Source organism: Gobio gobio (assembly GCF_949357685.1).
Source record: "Gobio gobio genome assembly, chromosome: 8".
Classification (NCBI taxonomy): Eukaryota; Metazoa; Chordata; class Actinopteri; order Cypriniformes; family Gobionidae; genus Gobio; species Gobio gobio.
Window position 1 is genome coordinate 23,725,492 of NC_137114.1, and position 14,304 is coordinate 23,739,795.

The 14,304-nt window shown below is 38.1% G+C and overlaps 2 protein-coding genes across 6 annotated transcripts in view; one reads left to right on the forward strand and one right to left on the reverse strand.

Moving 5' to 3' along the window:
- The window catches only part of agfg1a (ArfGAP with FG repeats 1a), a 36,983-nt gene extending 34,585 nt beyond the window's left edge, over positions 1-2,398 (forward strand). For 2 of the 5 annotated variants that reach the window (XM_079823709.1, XM_079823712.1), the window contains 2 exons: positions 955-1,040; positions 1,673-2,398. In XM_079823709.1, coding sequence (XP_079679835.1) covers positions 955-1,040; positions 1,673-1,732 — 146 coding nt within the window. In that variant the 3' untranslated portion in view covers positions 1,733-2,398. Of the gene's footprint in view, positions 1-934; positions 1,041-1,672 lie in introns of all 5 variants that reach the window. The other 3 variants (XM_079823711.1, XM_079823710.1, XR_013817064.1) reach the window with 2 other exon arrangements.
- Positions 2,399-2,482: 84 nt separating this feature from the next.
- On the reverse strand, positions 2,483-13,829 carry slc19a3a (solute carrier family 19 member 3a; the record flags this gene model as incomplete). The annotated part of the gene is made up of 6 exons (XM_079823713.1): positions 2,483-2,739; positions 3,892-4,033; positions 5,978-6,170; positions 8,770-8,982; positions 12,135-12,801; positions 13,683-13,829. The coding sequence occupies 6 exons, from the start codon at positions 13,827-13,829 to the stop codon at positions 2,572-2,574; spliced, it is 1,530 nt and encodes a 509-aa protein (XP_079679839.1). The 3' UTR covers positions 2,483-2,571.
- Between the last annotated feature and the right edge of the window lie 475 nt (positions 13,830-14,304).

Below are 14,304 nucleotides of genomic sequence, written 5' to 3' on the forward strand. Positions count from 1 at the left end.
TTCCGCGATCATCTCAGTCAGCTCCTCACTTTTAGATCTGATGAATGACTCATGCCGCTGCCGAGACTCACTTCGGATCCTGCTTTATTAAGCAGATACATTCAGTTTTTATTTGTATTGTCTGTTCTCTAACTGAACTAAATTATTTTATTACTATAAAAAAATCTAAAAGACGGTGGGCGGTGCCACGGTGGGCAAGTGATGTAACCGGTGTTGAGTCTGGACACCGGTAACACCGGCAACACCGACTATCATAACAAGCCTAGTGTCTAACATAGAGCACGCTGTCAAAGGCTGAAGATCCCTTTATTTGTGGTTCTTGATGTGCCTTGTTCACTCTTTTGACTTGATATTTGAAGGAAAAATACAATCGCAGAAGTTTTGATCATGCAGTCTGCGCGCGCGCGCGCGTGTGTGTGGTTCGTGCTTATTTCCACTGATCGGGCGGGCCAAGTGATAAAAAAAATAACATTCCAATCAATCCCAGGTGGATGAGAGAAAAATCATTGTTTGTTTGATAAAGACGTTTTGCGAGCCCTGTGGGACTAATTATTCCGATTGCCGTTTTCCCACATGCTTCAAAACAATCCCTCATGGCCGAAGCTCATTAAATATGCAAATCTTATCCAATCCTAGCCGTGGGCGTTTACTTCCAAGTCTTCAGTGCGGTACGCCCATTAAAATCCAAGTGTGCAGGAGAGAGCTTCAAAACCAAGGCAGAAAGAAGCCTATTACTTATTCATTATGATGTTTTTGAATGTAAAAACCAAGCAAACGTCATAAGCTGACCTCAGACAACAGTATAAAAAAAATAAAAGCCAGTTCATGACCCCTTTAATGTTTTACAATTCAGTCCACCATCATGCAGCTTTTTATAGAATGTTTCAGCTGTACTTCAGCAAAAAAGTTTTTCACATGTTCACATTTTTTGTAGTCACATATTTGTTTTGTTAGGAGGTTTTGCTGCATTTGGTCAGGGTAAGGTCGGTCCGTTCGGGCAGAACATGACGGCACCTGGAGTAACCAACAATCCCTTCCTGGTGCGTTAAACAACACATTTTTTGCAAGATGGATTTTATTTTGCATTCATTTTATGATTAATGTTTTATATTTCTTATAAAGTTTTCATTCCAAATGTCAATTTCAGTCTATTTATTTTACAAAATGTTTTTATTTTAAATGCTAAATCTGTTTAGAATTGATTCATACTCATCAATTGCAATTAACAATTTATATATGATGACTATACATTTTTAAATCTACATTTGATTTCAAATGTTCATTTGACTTATTTTTATAATATACTTTTATAAAGTTTACATGTTATCCCTTTATTTTATTTTTTTTACAAAATATTTTTATTTTGAAGCTATAACTCTTATTTATTAATAATTTATATATTATAAGTATATATTTTAATTCTACATTTACTCAAATTGTTAATTTGATTCTTCTAGTTGCTTATTTTATATAATCTTTTAATTAATCTAGTTAAATGTATTAATTTATAATTAATTAATAGTTATACATTGTAATTAATCGTTTTAAATCTACATTTAATTCCAAATGTTATTTTAAGTCTCTTATTTTATTTATTCTGTATTTTCACAAAATAGTTGTATTTTTTGAAAGTTAAATCTGAAGGGGTTTCCTTCTTTCTTTTCTCTTCCAGGCGGGGGCGCCAGCAGCACAGTTTCCTGCAGGAGGCTCATCCACAAACCCCTTCTTATAGCACTCCTTTGTCCTCCGGCGGGCGACCTGCGACTGGTTCGCACCTCTTGCACTGTTTTGTTCCGCAAGTAGCTTTAAAAAAAACATCAATTTCTTAAAGAATTTTTTATTGAATTTTAGAGCAGAAGACTGGAAAAAAAACAGCAAAAGAATAAATACATGATCCTGTCTATGGCAATGTCCATATCAACAGAAAACAAAACATGATGCAGGGTTGTCTGGAGAAAAGGAGTTTTTTTTTACTGTGCTCCTTTTGTCATTCCTGTGAACTGGCCTGGAAATCATCTGCACGATGTGGCGGATAACTAAGTTATTGCAAACCTCCTGTTCGTGTTAATGCTGCAATTCTGTATATAATTCTTTCATAGAAATGGCTACATTTTAGATCTTTGTGCATATCAGTATTTGTATCTTTAACACACACACACACACACACAGACATGCATATGCTGCATATACGGCGTTGACGTCCGCCATGCTGTGAATAACATTAAGCAAGAATGTGGAATCCCTTTTTGACATCGCCTTTTTGTGCTTTTTGGAGTTTCTGAGAGTAAGGCAAAAAAGATTGTTTTTCCATTACGAGGAGTTTCAAACTACAAGACTCTTTTTGTACGTCAACTCCTCCTGAACTCATGAGACTCTGAATTAAGACCACTTATGTTACAGAAATCTAAGTTAATGTGTGTATATATATATATATATATAAATAAATATATATACAATATATATTAAAATGAATTTTAACTAAAAAAAGTATATTTTTGTGCTTTCCTTCTGTTTGTTCATAATTAATCAAGTGTGATGGCTTAAACTTCTTGTACATCCTGTGCGTTGTGTTCAGAATTTTGTTCCAGTGATGATTTGAGCATCATCTTCTGCCTTAAAAGTTTCTTCCGGATTCTCTCTCGGTGTTTCCATCTCAGGTTTTCGGCACATTGTAGTATACAAACCCCTCAAGAAGAAAACGATTGCAATAAAAGAGAAATATCCCCCGTAGATGGTAAACTGTAAGACAAGTAACACAACAGTCTGAATGCAAACTCTGTTCTGGCATCACTTTCATAATTTACCCGGGGTTACCAATTAATTCTGGGTATTCATATCACACTGTACATTCATAAACCCTGGGTTAAAGGGATAGTTCACCCAAACATGAAAATTCTGTCATCATTTACTCACCCTCAAGTTGTTCCAAACCTGTATGAGTTTCTTTGTTCTGCTGAACACAAAAGAAGATATTTAGAAGAATGTTTGTAATAAAGCAGATAGAGCAACCATTGACTAGTATTTTTTACCCTACTATGGTAGTCAATGGTTGCATTATCTTCTTGGTTACCAGCATTCTTTTAAATATCTACTCTTGTGTTCAGCAGAACAAAGAAACTCATACAGGTTTGGAATAACTTGAGGGTGAGTAAATGATGACAGAATTTTCATTTTTGGGTGAACTATCCCCTTTAACTTTTTTGCAAATCTGCAGTGTCCCGGTCATTGATTGGACGAACGCCGCACATGACCTGTTTAAGGCTCTAGCTTGTAAAGCCGACTTTACACATTTTTTTTCTGAAAGTTAAGAAAGAAATTGTATCTTCTATACTCCATTTGACGCATTTTCGTTGCCGTTTGATATTTTTCCTTTCAAGCGCTAAAACGGCTGTTGATATACATATTGTGTTTTCGTGATTGTCCAAAGCACATGAAGCTGCCGATTGGTTGTTTAAATTAGGGTATATTTACACGACAACATAACATTTTTTCTTTTTGCTTTTGCATCCGTACAGACGAATTCTCCGTTTTCACAAATTCATGCTTTTGTAGTTTACCTGGAGATGATAACGGTATCGTTTTCAAAAAACTTGCACATTACACAACCCGTTTTCAAAAGGTTGTGTTTTCAGGCCCCCCAAAACGCATAAAAAGATTCCTTTCACCCTGCAAATACTTTTAAGCAGAGCTGTTAATCCCCTCCAGATCAGGGTTTCATCCCGCTTCTAAATAACAAATGTGAAATGTTCCTTTGCCTGGGGTTAAAAGTGGGGTCAAGTGCAGTGTGACAAGCCCTAGTGTTTTGTATCCAATAGAAATTTAGCATCTGTGTCATGCTGTTGTTTACCATATATAAAATAATTTTGCTTTATATAAAGATTATAACCTCACCTGTGTGACAATATCCAGACCAAGCCCACTGCTGTCCACCACCACTGAGGTGATGATTGTCTGGAGGACCAGAGCACAGAAGGTGTTGGCTCCGAACACAAGGGCATAACGCTCCATGTTCAACCCAGCTGCTATCTGGAACCTATGAGACAAGGACATGGACATGATTGTGCATGCATTGGCTTAATGAAGAGCTGATTTTAATGTAGAAGTGTTCTCTTTTCTTCCTGCTGCTTTATTAAATATCAGGAAATTGTGATTTCCGGGCCTGGAAAAGTTATTTATTTTCTAGTTGTGCTCAGTTGTAAAATATATCATTAGCTATAACGTTGTTTTGTGCAAGTGCCATCTGTATAAATCCTTATCCTGTAATGATGAGCGAATGGAAAAATCATGGAAATGTATTAGGGGACCCTGTGATGAGTAACTGAAGTTTTCAGCGTTGTCACCATCAATGAAAACTATTAAATATTAGGACGTTTTTATAATTTAAATTTTTTTCAGACCTGGGAAATTCTTGAAAATCAAGACTTTTTTTTAATTGTCTATACATTGCCCTTAATGAGTGCAATCTCTATAATTATTTGTAAATTATTTTACATGAGAAGTGGTGGAAATGTATACTAGGCCTTAATTTGATTAAAACACCCTTAAACACAGTTGATTCTATCATTAAACCTTTGAAATGTGTACTTTTTTTTATTGCATCTGCTGTATAAGGTTTGTATTATTTATCTACTAAAATTTGACAGTCAGCATTACAGGTCCAAAATCTTTCCCATTGCACCAATTAAGGTGAAACAGCAAGTGGTCAGATAAGATAATGAATATATTTCTATAACGTTTATCATGTAATTATACTATTAGTGTAGAGCAGGGATAGATTAGGCTATATTCAGCAAAATTTGGTTCATGATGACATTTAACTTACTAAGAAATAAACATAATCTGAGCTGCATGTAAGCAGGCACTTTGTATAATAAGTTGCTAAAACACTATATTGCCAAAAGTTTTGGGACGCCTTCCTTTACATGCACATGAACTTTAATGACATCCCATTCTCAATCTAAAGGGTTTAATATGGAGTTGTCCCACCCTTTTCAGCTATAACAGCTTCAACTCTTCTGGGAAAGCTTTCCACAAGGATTAGGAGTGTGTTTATGGGAAATGTTGACCATTCTTCTAGAAGAGCATTTGTGAGGTCAGGCACTGATGTTGGACGAGAAGGCCTGGTGCACAGTCTCCGCTCTAATTCATACCAAAAGTGTTCTATCGGGTTGAGGTCAGGCCAGTCAAGTTCCTCCACACCAAACTCACTCGTCCATGTCTTTATGGACTTTGCTTTGTGCACTGATGAGCAGTCATGTTGGAACAGGAAGGGGACATCCCAAAACTGTTCTCACAAAGTTGGGAGCATGAAATTGTCCAAAATGTCTTGGTATGCTGAAGCATTAAGAGTTCCTTTCACTGGAACTAAGGGGCAAGCCCAACCCCTGAAAAACAACCCCACACCATAATACCCCTTCCACCAAACTTTACCCTTGGCACAATGCAGTCAGGCAAGTACCGTTCTCCTGGCAACCGCCAAACCCAGACTCGTCCATCGGATTGCCAGACAGAGAAGTGTGATTCGTCACTCCTTTGTTCTTGAGCTAATCTGAAGGCCACATGAAGTTTGGAGGTCTGAAGCTATTGACTCTGTAGAAAGTTGGCGACTTCTGCGCACTGTGCGCCTCAGCATGCGCTGACCCCGCTCTGTGATTTTACGTGGCCTACCACTTTGTGACTGAGTTGCTGTTGTCCCCAATTGCTTCCACTTAGTTATAATACCACTAACAGTTGGCCGTGAAATATTTAGTAGGGGACTTATTGCACCGGTGGGAGTCCATCACGGTATCAGGCTTGAATTCACTGAGCTCCTGAGAGCAACCCATTCTTTCACAGATGTTTGTAGAAGCGTCTGCTTGCCTAGGTGCTTGATTTTATACACCTGTGGCCATGGAAGTGATTGGAACACCTGAATTCATTCATTTGAAGAGGTGTCCCAAAACGTTTGGCAATATAGTGTATATTGAGAAGGACTTACATGGCAATGGTGATGAGCAGCATGTACAGGCTCTTAAAGATGATGTAGCCACAGTAGCAGACCCAGATGTTGCCGCTGAAGACCATTGCGAAGAGAGCGCCGCCCTCCAGGGCAGAGAGTGCGCCCAGAGCCATCTCACCCCAGCGAGACCAGTCTGCAGATGAAAACCCGATACTGTACGCCGCCGCGGCCCCTGTGGTGCAGTGAGGGCCAGTAAAGGGGCGGTCATGAGGAGGTACTTCTAGACTTTCTTGACCCTTTTTTATTTTATGGAATATTGCAGTGTTTATTGTAAATTATTTATCTGTGCACATCACAATCTCTTTTTTTCCCCTTTTTTAACTCAATCAAAATAATTTCCCCTCACATGCAACAACATCTACAGAATTCTCTTCTCTGATGGCGTGTTTACTGGCGGGACAACCTGTCACTCACATGAGTTCACAGCAACAGCATGAGTGCAACAGAAGTAAAAACTAAAAAGTATATTTTTAATGATAAAGCCTTACTGTGAGCTACGAGGTTGATAGCATTTGCTTGTGTTGAATCCATAGACTGTAAAAAAATATGAACGTAGTGTCCGTGACGTCACCCATAGGATTCTGAAGAGCAGTTTTGAAGCGTAAAGTAGGGTCGAGCGGGCCGTTGCCATCTTGTCATTGCGCGTCACTCCCGGATAACAGAAAATGGGCAAAGAGGCGGGACGTGGGTGGAGCTGAGGTGACGCAGTGACTAACAGACAGCAGATAAATGGCTATCCACCTGTCACTTGAAGTGGCCACACCCTTAATTATGCAGAACTTTAAGGCTTCATATAATGTAAACCAATGAGTTATTAAAAAAATTCACCCCCCTCACAGTCGTCATGAAGGGCAAAATTAGCCGTACAGACCAAAACCACAATTTGTACCAGACTGTAAACATGTGTTTTTCTGCTGTAAAGTTGGGCATTTTAACATCAATAAGATTCTGCTCCTTCTGGAGCCTGTCCCTAGTGGCCAGTCGATGAATTGCAGTTTATGTCACTTCCGTATTGGCTTCAAGAGAAACTGCGGGAGGTTGCCGCTTGGTTGAATCCCTCAGCCGGCATTATTTAAACTTTTTTTTTTAAATAATTGTTTAACAGCAGAATTTGTGGTGAAAAACTACATTAAACTCAAAAGTAAACAAGAATCTGCCCACTGCCACTGCTACTCCCAAGGATTAATTAAAAAGAAAAGTTTCGACCCAAAGGGTCTTCGTAAGAAACTACATTACCCATAATGTTGTACAGAAAATTCCACGCCCATTCCCATGGAAAGCTGCAAATGACATAATCGAGTCGATCTCCCTATGCTCTCAAAATAGGAAAATATTTCAATATATATTGTTTATATGTAGCCTATATATAATCAACATTTCTTAATGCGTAGTTTTATATTTCTCCATTTTTAATTCGATAATGATGTACTAAAGCTGTTAAGTACACAGTCTTGTAGTTGTACCTTTGTATTTTTGTTAGTTTTACAAATACTTTTCTGTTTCAAATCAAAGTTTGTAATGTTACGATTCACCTTGTAGCTGGTTGGCTTGGTTCATGGCTTATAAAGCTTTAACAAAGACTTTTTTTGAAGTCCCTATTGTAGAAATACTTCCTGAACCAGCGCAACTGAAAAAATGGGTGGGCACAACTATTCAACCGTCCAATCAAGTCTTGCCCTACATTTTTTCTTGTTTGAGAGGAAGTTTCATTTGGATATACATCACAATAGGGAAGAAAAGACTATCGCAACTGAAAGGTTGGATTCTGAAATCCACTGCCGCTTCAATATAATTGTATATATCCTAATTAAATGTATAATCAAAGCCTTAATCAATATTTATCCTTCTACATTATTATGATGATTTTAAATTATTCTCTCCAGTTATGATATTACTAAATCAATAGGACCAATGATTGTTGTTTCTTCCTTTATATTTTCTAAAGTTTGTATTTGGTCTCTGAGTGGTGATTGAGGGTCTGTCCTAGGGATGTGTGATGTGTCACTAAACACTTGATTTTGGAGGTTCTTGCTCACTTAGCCCGGCTTCCAGATATGAAATATGGATTTGTCTTTCATTTTATATAATATTTTATTAATTTTATATTTCCTTTTACTGAAACCCTAAAGAATCAAGATGAATATTGCCTGTACTATTGTCTGTGCCTCTCACTGAGAGAAAGCCCAAGTTATCAGTATGTTTTGGGAAACCTTTTCTGGTCAGTACTAGAGCTCAACCAACTTCAACCTTGGAGAGACTGTGTGTCTGTGTATGTGCGCAGTATTCTGTGTTACAGATCAGTATTGGAAGTGGATTACGGGAATCCTAAGAGATGGGTGGACTTGTTGTTTTGGGCAAGCTGGCACCTGCTCCAGACCTGGAAGGTCACTACATGCCTAATTCCGGGGTGAAAGCGTCAACAAGTGAAATGTACATGTGAACCTGATTAACTGTCAATTTGTGGAAAGTTACCATGACTGTTCATTTTCTCTGAGCCAATCAGGATCATCTAATGACGTAGCTAGACCTGTAGAGAAATTGTATGTACAATGGACTGGTATAGAGGGAGCGCGACCAACAAACTCCTTGTGAGATTTGAAGCTGGCTTCTGCTGATGAAACTGCAAACTATTCTTCAGTAAATTTCTCTTTAAATGCACTCCTGACTCTTGGTCTTCATTTTTCACTGGTCCTGGGTCCTAAACTGTTACCCCAACACAACAAAGTTAAACTTTAACAAAGTTCATAACAATAAGTGTCCCTTGTACTCACCAAACAGGTTTGAGAAGGCCTCCACTCCTCCGTTGTAGACCGTGAAGTTACTAGACGGCTCCACATGCTCCCACAGTGACTGGACGTAGTTCACTGTCTGGTTGTAGCCACAGGTAGCCAGTGCCCACCACACGGACCAGATAAGCAGCGTACGGGAGGAGAAACACTGCAGGAAATCCCTCCACAACCGGAGCAGAACATCACCACAACCACCTGGGAAATTATCAGGCCAGTCAGAATTCCACTTAGATCATTTGGATTCAACCATTTAATATTTATTTATTTGGTCCTTTTATGGAATCAGCTTCCAATGCAAGACAGTTTAATGTTTTTTGTAGAGATGTGCAGTTTGTTGACATTTAAAATCATTTCAGTTTTCTAAATGATTGTGAATGATTCATCCATGAATGTTTCGTCAGACTTTCGTTACAAAAATAAGTATACCCAACCCAAGTATACGTAAAATAATTTCATTTTATTAAAGTATACGCAAGTAAAGTTCAAGTATATTTTATGTAGTATGTATACTAATATCAATTGTAGTAGCTACTAGTATACTTGTAAGTGCACTTCAATACTACTTGGGACTAAATTGGCCCACTTTTTAGTGTATAAATGTGTAGTTTTAAAGTATGCTTTAAGTTTAACAGGAAACTTTGAGTAGGCTACTATTTTAAAGCAACGTTTTTTGTTTGTACTGCTACTACTTATAGCCAGGTATACTGATAGTTTAGTAGTTATATACTTGTAGCACATTTTTTAGTTAATGAAAGTACATTTTGAAGTATACTATCAGTAAACTACTAGTTTAGTAGTGCCCACTGAAGTATCCTTGAAACATGCAGCATTATTCGATGTGTTGACATAATTTCAACTGAAACAGGAAGGCAGGGTGTCAAACAGCTATTTTTAAAAAATAGCCATTAGCACTTTGTTTATATCACCATTCAGCCAGAGCCGTTGAGCTCAGTAAAGCCGGAGTTTTCCTCCTAGTTTCTCCTCCTAATCTCCCCCATATCACTTTAAAATACAGCATTCTGTGCAGAACTCAAATGGGTCCGATATGTTTTCTGGTACTATCCACTCTGTGCTATCTTGTCTCTGAAACGAAGCAGACTGTTTGTGTGCTACGATTCGGATTTACACAGTATCCCCTATATAGTGCATTATGTGCCATTCACCATGAAGAAAATAGTAAATGTGTGAACAAGTGACCGATTTCAGCTGCAGCTTCAGTGTCTATATATAAGTAATGTAGTGGGCGGGACGCTTCCGATTCTAGAGAGCAATTGATTGGACAGAAAATCTGATGAGAAGCTGAAGTGCAGAGTAATGTCATCAAAATCATTGATCCATATTGGAATGAAATGCTAATTTTGCCATTGTTTTGGAACACACAGCCAACCAGTTAGACTAACATAGTCATACTAAAAGTATACTTTAAAGGTCCCATGGCATGGCATTTTTCTATTATTTTATAGTGTTTCCTGAGGTGTACTTATATTGTTAGTATGATTTTTACATCATAAAATGTCATAATTTAGAAATAAAAGGCATTTTTTCAAAACTGCTGTTTGCCCTGTGGCTGAATGCCCTGTTTCAAGAGGAGTGTCTGCTGTGAGACTTCAGTAAAAACGCCCACTGTTGTAATTGGCTGACATCTTTGCATTTGATATGAGGGGAGGGGGCGTGGTTAAACGAGGTCTACGAGGCACGAGCTGCTGCCAGAGAGACAGATGGACCTGAGTTCACTTCACATCAGTTCTCTCAGCATGTCTCAGTTCAGTGAACTGTTGTAGTTACTAGAATATACTTCAGGTTATTAGTTTATTTCTAGTCGGAGGGGCTGTCACTCATGTCAGAAAGTTAGTAACTTTAGTAAATTATGAATCAGCGCTGACTGGAGACGCGAACCGTTTAGAACGATTCAGTCCGATTTGGTGAACTGATTCGGTTCACTAAAAAGAACCGGTTCAAAAGAATGATTAGTTCGCGAACCGGACATCACTAATGGGAGCGATTGCTAACAAAGTTATTTAGTAACTACTGAGTTGTGAGAGCGCTGTCAGCGCAAGTTTATTTTGTTTGTATCTGAGAGTTCTGAATAAACACGAGTCCCAGTCACGCCGAGCCCGTCTTCATCATTATTCTACCAACTTTGTAACACATGCAAAGTACCATTACAGCTGTCGAGATGAACGAGTTACGAGTAAGTGTTGATTATAGCATTATTTTTAGATATGTTCCAATCATATGAAAAGCGTCAGTGACGCGCATTGAGTACACAGCGCAAACAAAGCAGTAATCGAATGTAATCCAGTTTATTGTGGGGAAAGCTGGCTAGCCTAGCCCAGATACCCTCACGCTTACCCCCCTTCTGCTTAATCTCGCGCCGCGTTTGGTGCCTCCGCTGTGGGCCAGATGCAGTACTGGGGGTCGGTGATGTTGAAGGCCGACCGGCCAGTGCAGCCCGAGCTTCGGCATGTGTGAGGTTTATCTCTAAAGATGTTACTCTGCTGATGTTGAGCAGAAACGACTGTATGCACAGTGTAGAACAGATAGACGCGACGAGGACGTACAAAACACTGACTCACAAGATAGAAAACACGAAAACACCGTTCTGTCGGGAGAGAGAGAAGCCGCAGTGTGTGCATGAATAATAAATAATTAGCAACACACCAAAAATCACTGATCACAGATCGGAAGGAACTGAAAAAAGACTTCTGTTTTCATTTGTACATCCAAACACTGAGAAACTGCCAGCGTTCACTCGTTCACAAGCTATGATCTCTCGAGCGTTTGCATGGGCGTGCCAGATTCTCTGGGCGGAGGAAAGGGAGGTAACCGTTCCTGTGTGGACGTCACAACAGGAGACTTCAGGATTGGCTCGTCTGGCCTGTCATTTTCTCAAAGGCAGAGAAAGACAGTCAGAACTCGGTTTTACACCGATCAACATTTCTATCCACTTCGGGACAATATTCAGGCTAGGGGAACTCACATTAATGTTGAAATACCTCATAAAATGAAAATTTCATGCCATGGGACCTTTAAGTATATCTCAATCAAAAGATTGCGTACAAGTACAGGGCAAATATACTTACTTTTCTGTCAGTATTGTATTGTAAGTTGAATACACTTAATTGTAATTTTAAGTATATTTCTGAGGATACCTTTTTATTTGTAGTTTAAAAGAAGTATGCAAATAGCACACTTGAATAAACTTCTCTTTTTCAGGGTTCTGGTGACGTATGCTGGACTTCTCTAATCATTTAGTCCACTTAAGCACCTAATTCACTCAATTAGCTACCCCATCACATATTATTAGCACAAAATAAAATGTGATTTTACTAATGGATTCGACTCACTAGTCCTACCTGTCTTGTAACTTTTTGCACTACTATTACAATCAGCTCCCATTGTTTCCTGCTGCCTTTTGGATCCATCCACCTCTACGCCATCTTTTTGCTCATTGCTTTGAAGATCCACCTCTGTCATAGACCCTTCCTCGGGTTCCAGAGGTTTAACCGTCCCAGCATGCCCTTGCCCTTCACCATCAGTCTCTCCACTAGCTCTTTTCCGCTGGTGGAAGAACATGCTTGTCTTGGGCATTGGAAGAAGAATGGAGGTGATCAACGCAATGCCGGTGAGAACAAGTGTAAACACTAGAATGTAGTTGTAGGACATCAGTTCAAAAGAGACTAGGACCTGGCCTAATACTGAACCCACGGTGTAGCCCAGCAGCTGTGCGGTCCGGCAGTACGAGGTGGCTTTCAGGTAGTGCTTCAACTCCACCATGCTGTAGATGTACGTGAAGTAAGCAACGTCACACGACGTCACCACTCCATATGTAAACTGCACGGCCTGCATCTCTGGTACACCATTACACCACCGTATCATTGCCGTGGTGGCGAACAGGACTAAACACTGGAAGACCACCACAGGTTTGTAGCGTAGCCAATCGGTGAGGAGGAAGACGGGAACCAGCACTGCCAGGTAAGAGTACGTCCACACTGGGAATATCTGATTGGTTACCTTGAGGGGGAAAAAACAGCTACTTACCAGCAACAACAAACAAGATTTATTGCACAAATCTAAATCATTAACTATAACAATTGAAGAAAAAAAAATGCATGTAGCCTATAATTAGTTAAGAACAAGAACAAATATAGTATAAATAATATTATTATACAAATAATAATATATCAAATATGTAAATAAAAATAATAATAATTTTAGATTAAATATAGCATGTCACAATTATTTCACTATTTGAAATGCCATGTCAACTTGCCAAATATTTTATATTATTTCTACCCACTGCATATTTTAGAGCATATATATTATGTATATTAATTAAAAAATGTATTATGCGTATGTATGTATATATAATTAATTCATATATTTATTTATTAAAGAACAAGGAAAAATATATCAATCATAATAGAAATAATATTATATAAATAATAATATAATAAATATAATAATCATATAAAATATATTAATGAAAATAATTCTAATCATTTTAAATATTATATTTACGTACCCTTATTCTAAATATGTGCATTTCTTTCTTCAGTGGAACACGAATGAAGATATTTTGCATGTTTTTGAACCATATTTTTGTCCATACAATTAAAATCAGTGGGATTTAAAACATCATTTGTCTTTCATCGACCTTCATTGTATTGACACATACAAAAAAACACTTTTAAAATAAAATCATTTGTGTTGCACAGAGGCAAGAAAGTTTGGAACCATGTGAGGTTGAGTAAATGATGACAACATTTAAATTGTTTGGTGCACTGTCCCTTTAAGATGAAATCAGATTGATATAATTACATGAGTCATGCAGTTATATTCTGAAATCCAAAAACATTATGTTAATTATTAAACTTTTTAAAAGGTCACTATACCTGCTCAATTGTTAGGTTCTTGTCTGGTCCAGTTAGGAATGGAATGAGAAATGGTTCTAAAGGCTTTACTGTGCTGAAGAACCCATAGATGCATAAAAGATAAGTGGGATACTTCCAGTCCCTCATCCACCGCTTCAGAGTCTCCATCTTCACAATCTGTAAAGAACACTTAATTTTACTATTTTTGCACTGTTTACTTTTGCCGGTGTGAGATCTGTTTTCATGGAAACACTGTCCCTCTCTTAAAATAATCACCACACACTCTGAGTGTGAGAGTCTCTGCGTGTGTGTCTGTATGCTGTAAATGAGCAACCAGTGAGCAAAGTTCTGCTTTAATTATTCTGATAATAGACAAACAAACCCTCCCTATTTTAACTTAGCCTATACTTTCTACTTGGGTATTTATTTATTTACATACATTGTTTATTTCCTTAATTAATTTGTGTTTGTTTATAATTCATTGCTTTGACAAACTTGAACCAGCGTACTTTTTATTACTAGAATTTACTAGAATTTCTTGGTATTTTTTGGGCTTATTTAAAAAAAAAAACACACACACACACACACACACACACACATATTTCCAAATCTTTTGGCTTTTTTGGAGTGCAGGGGCACTTGT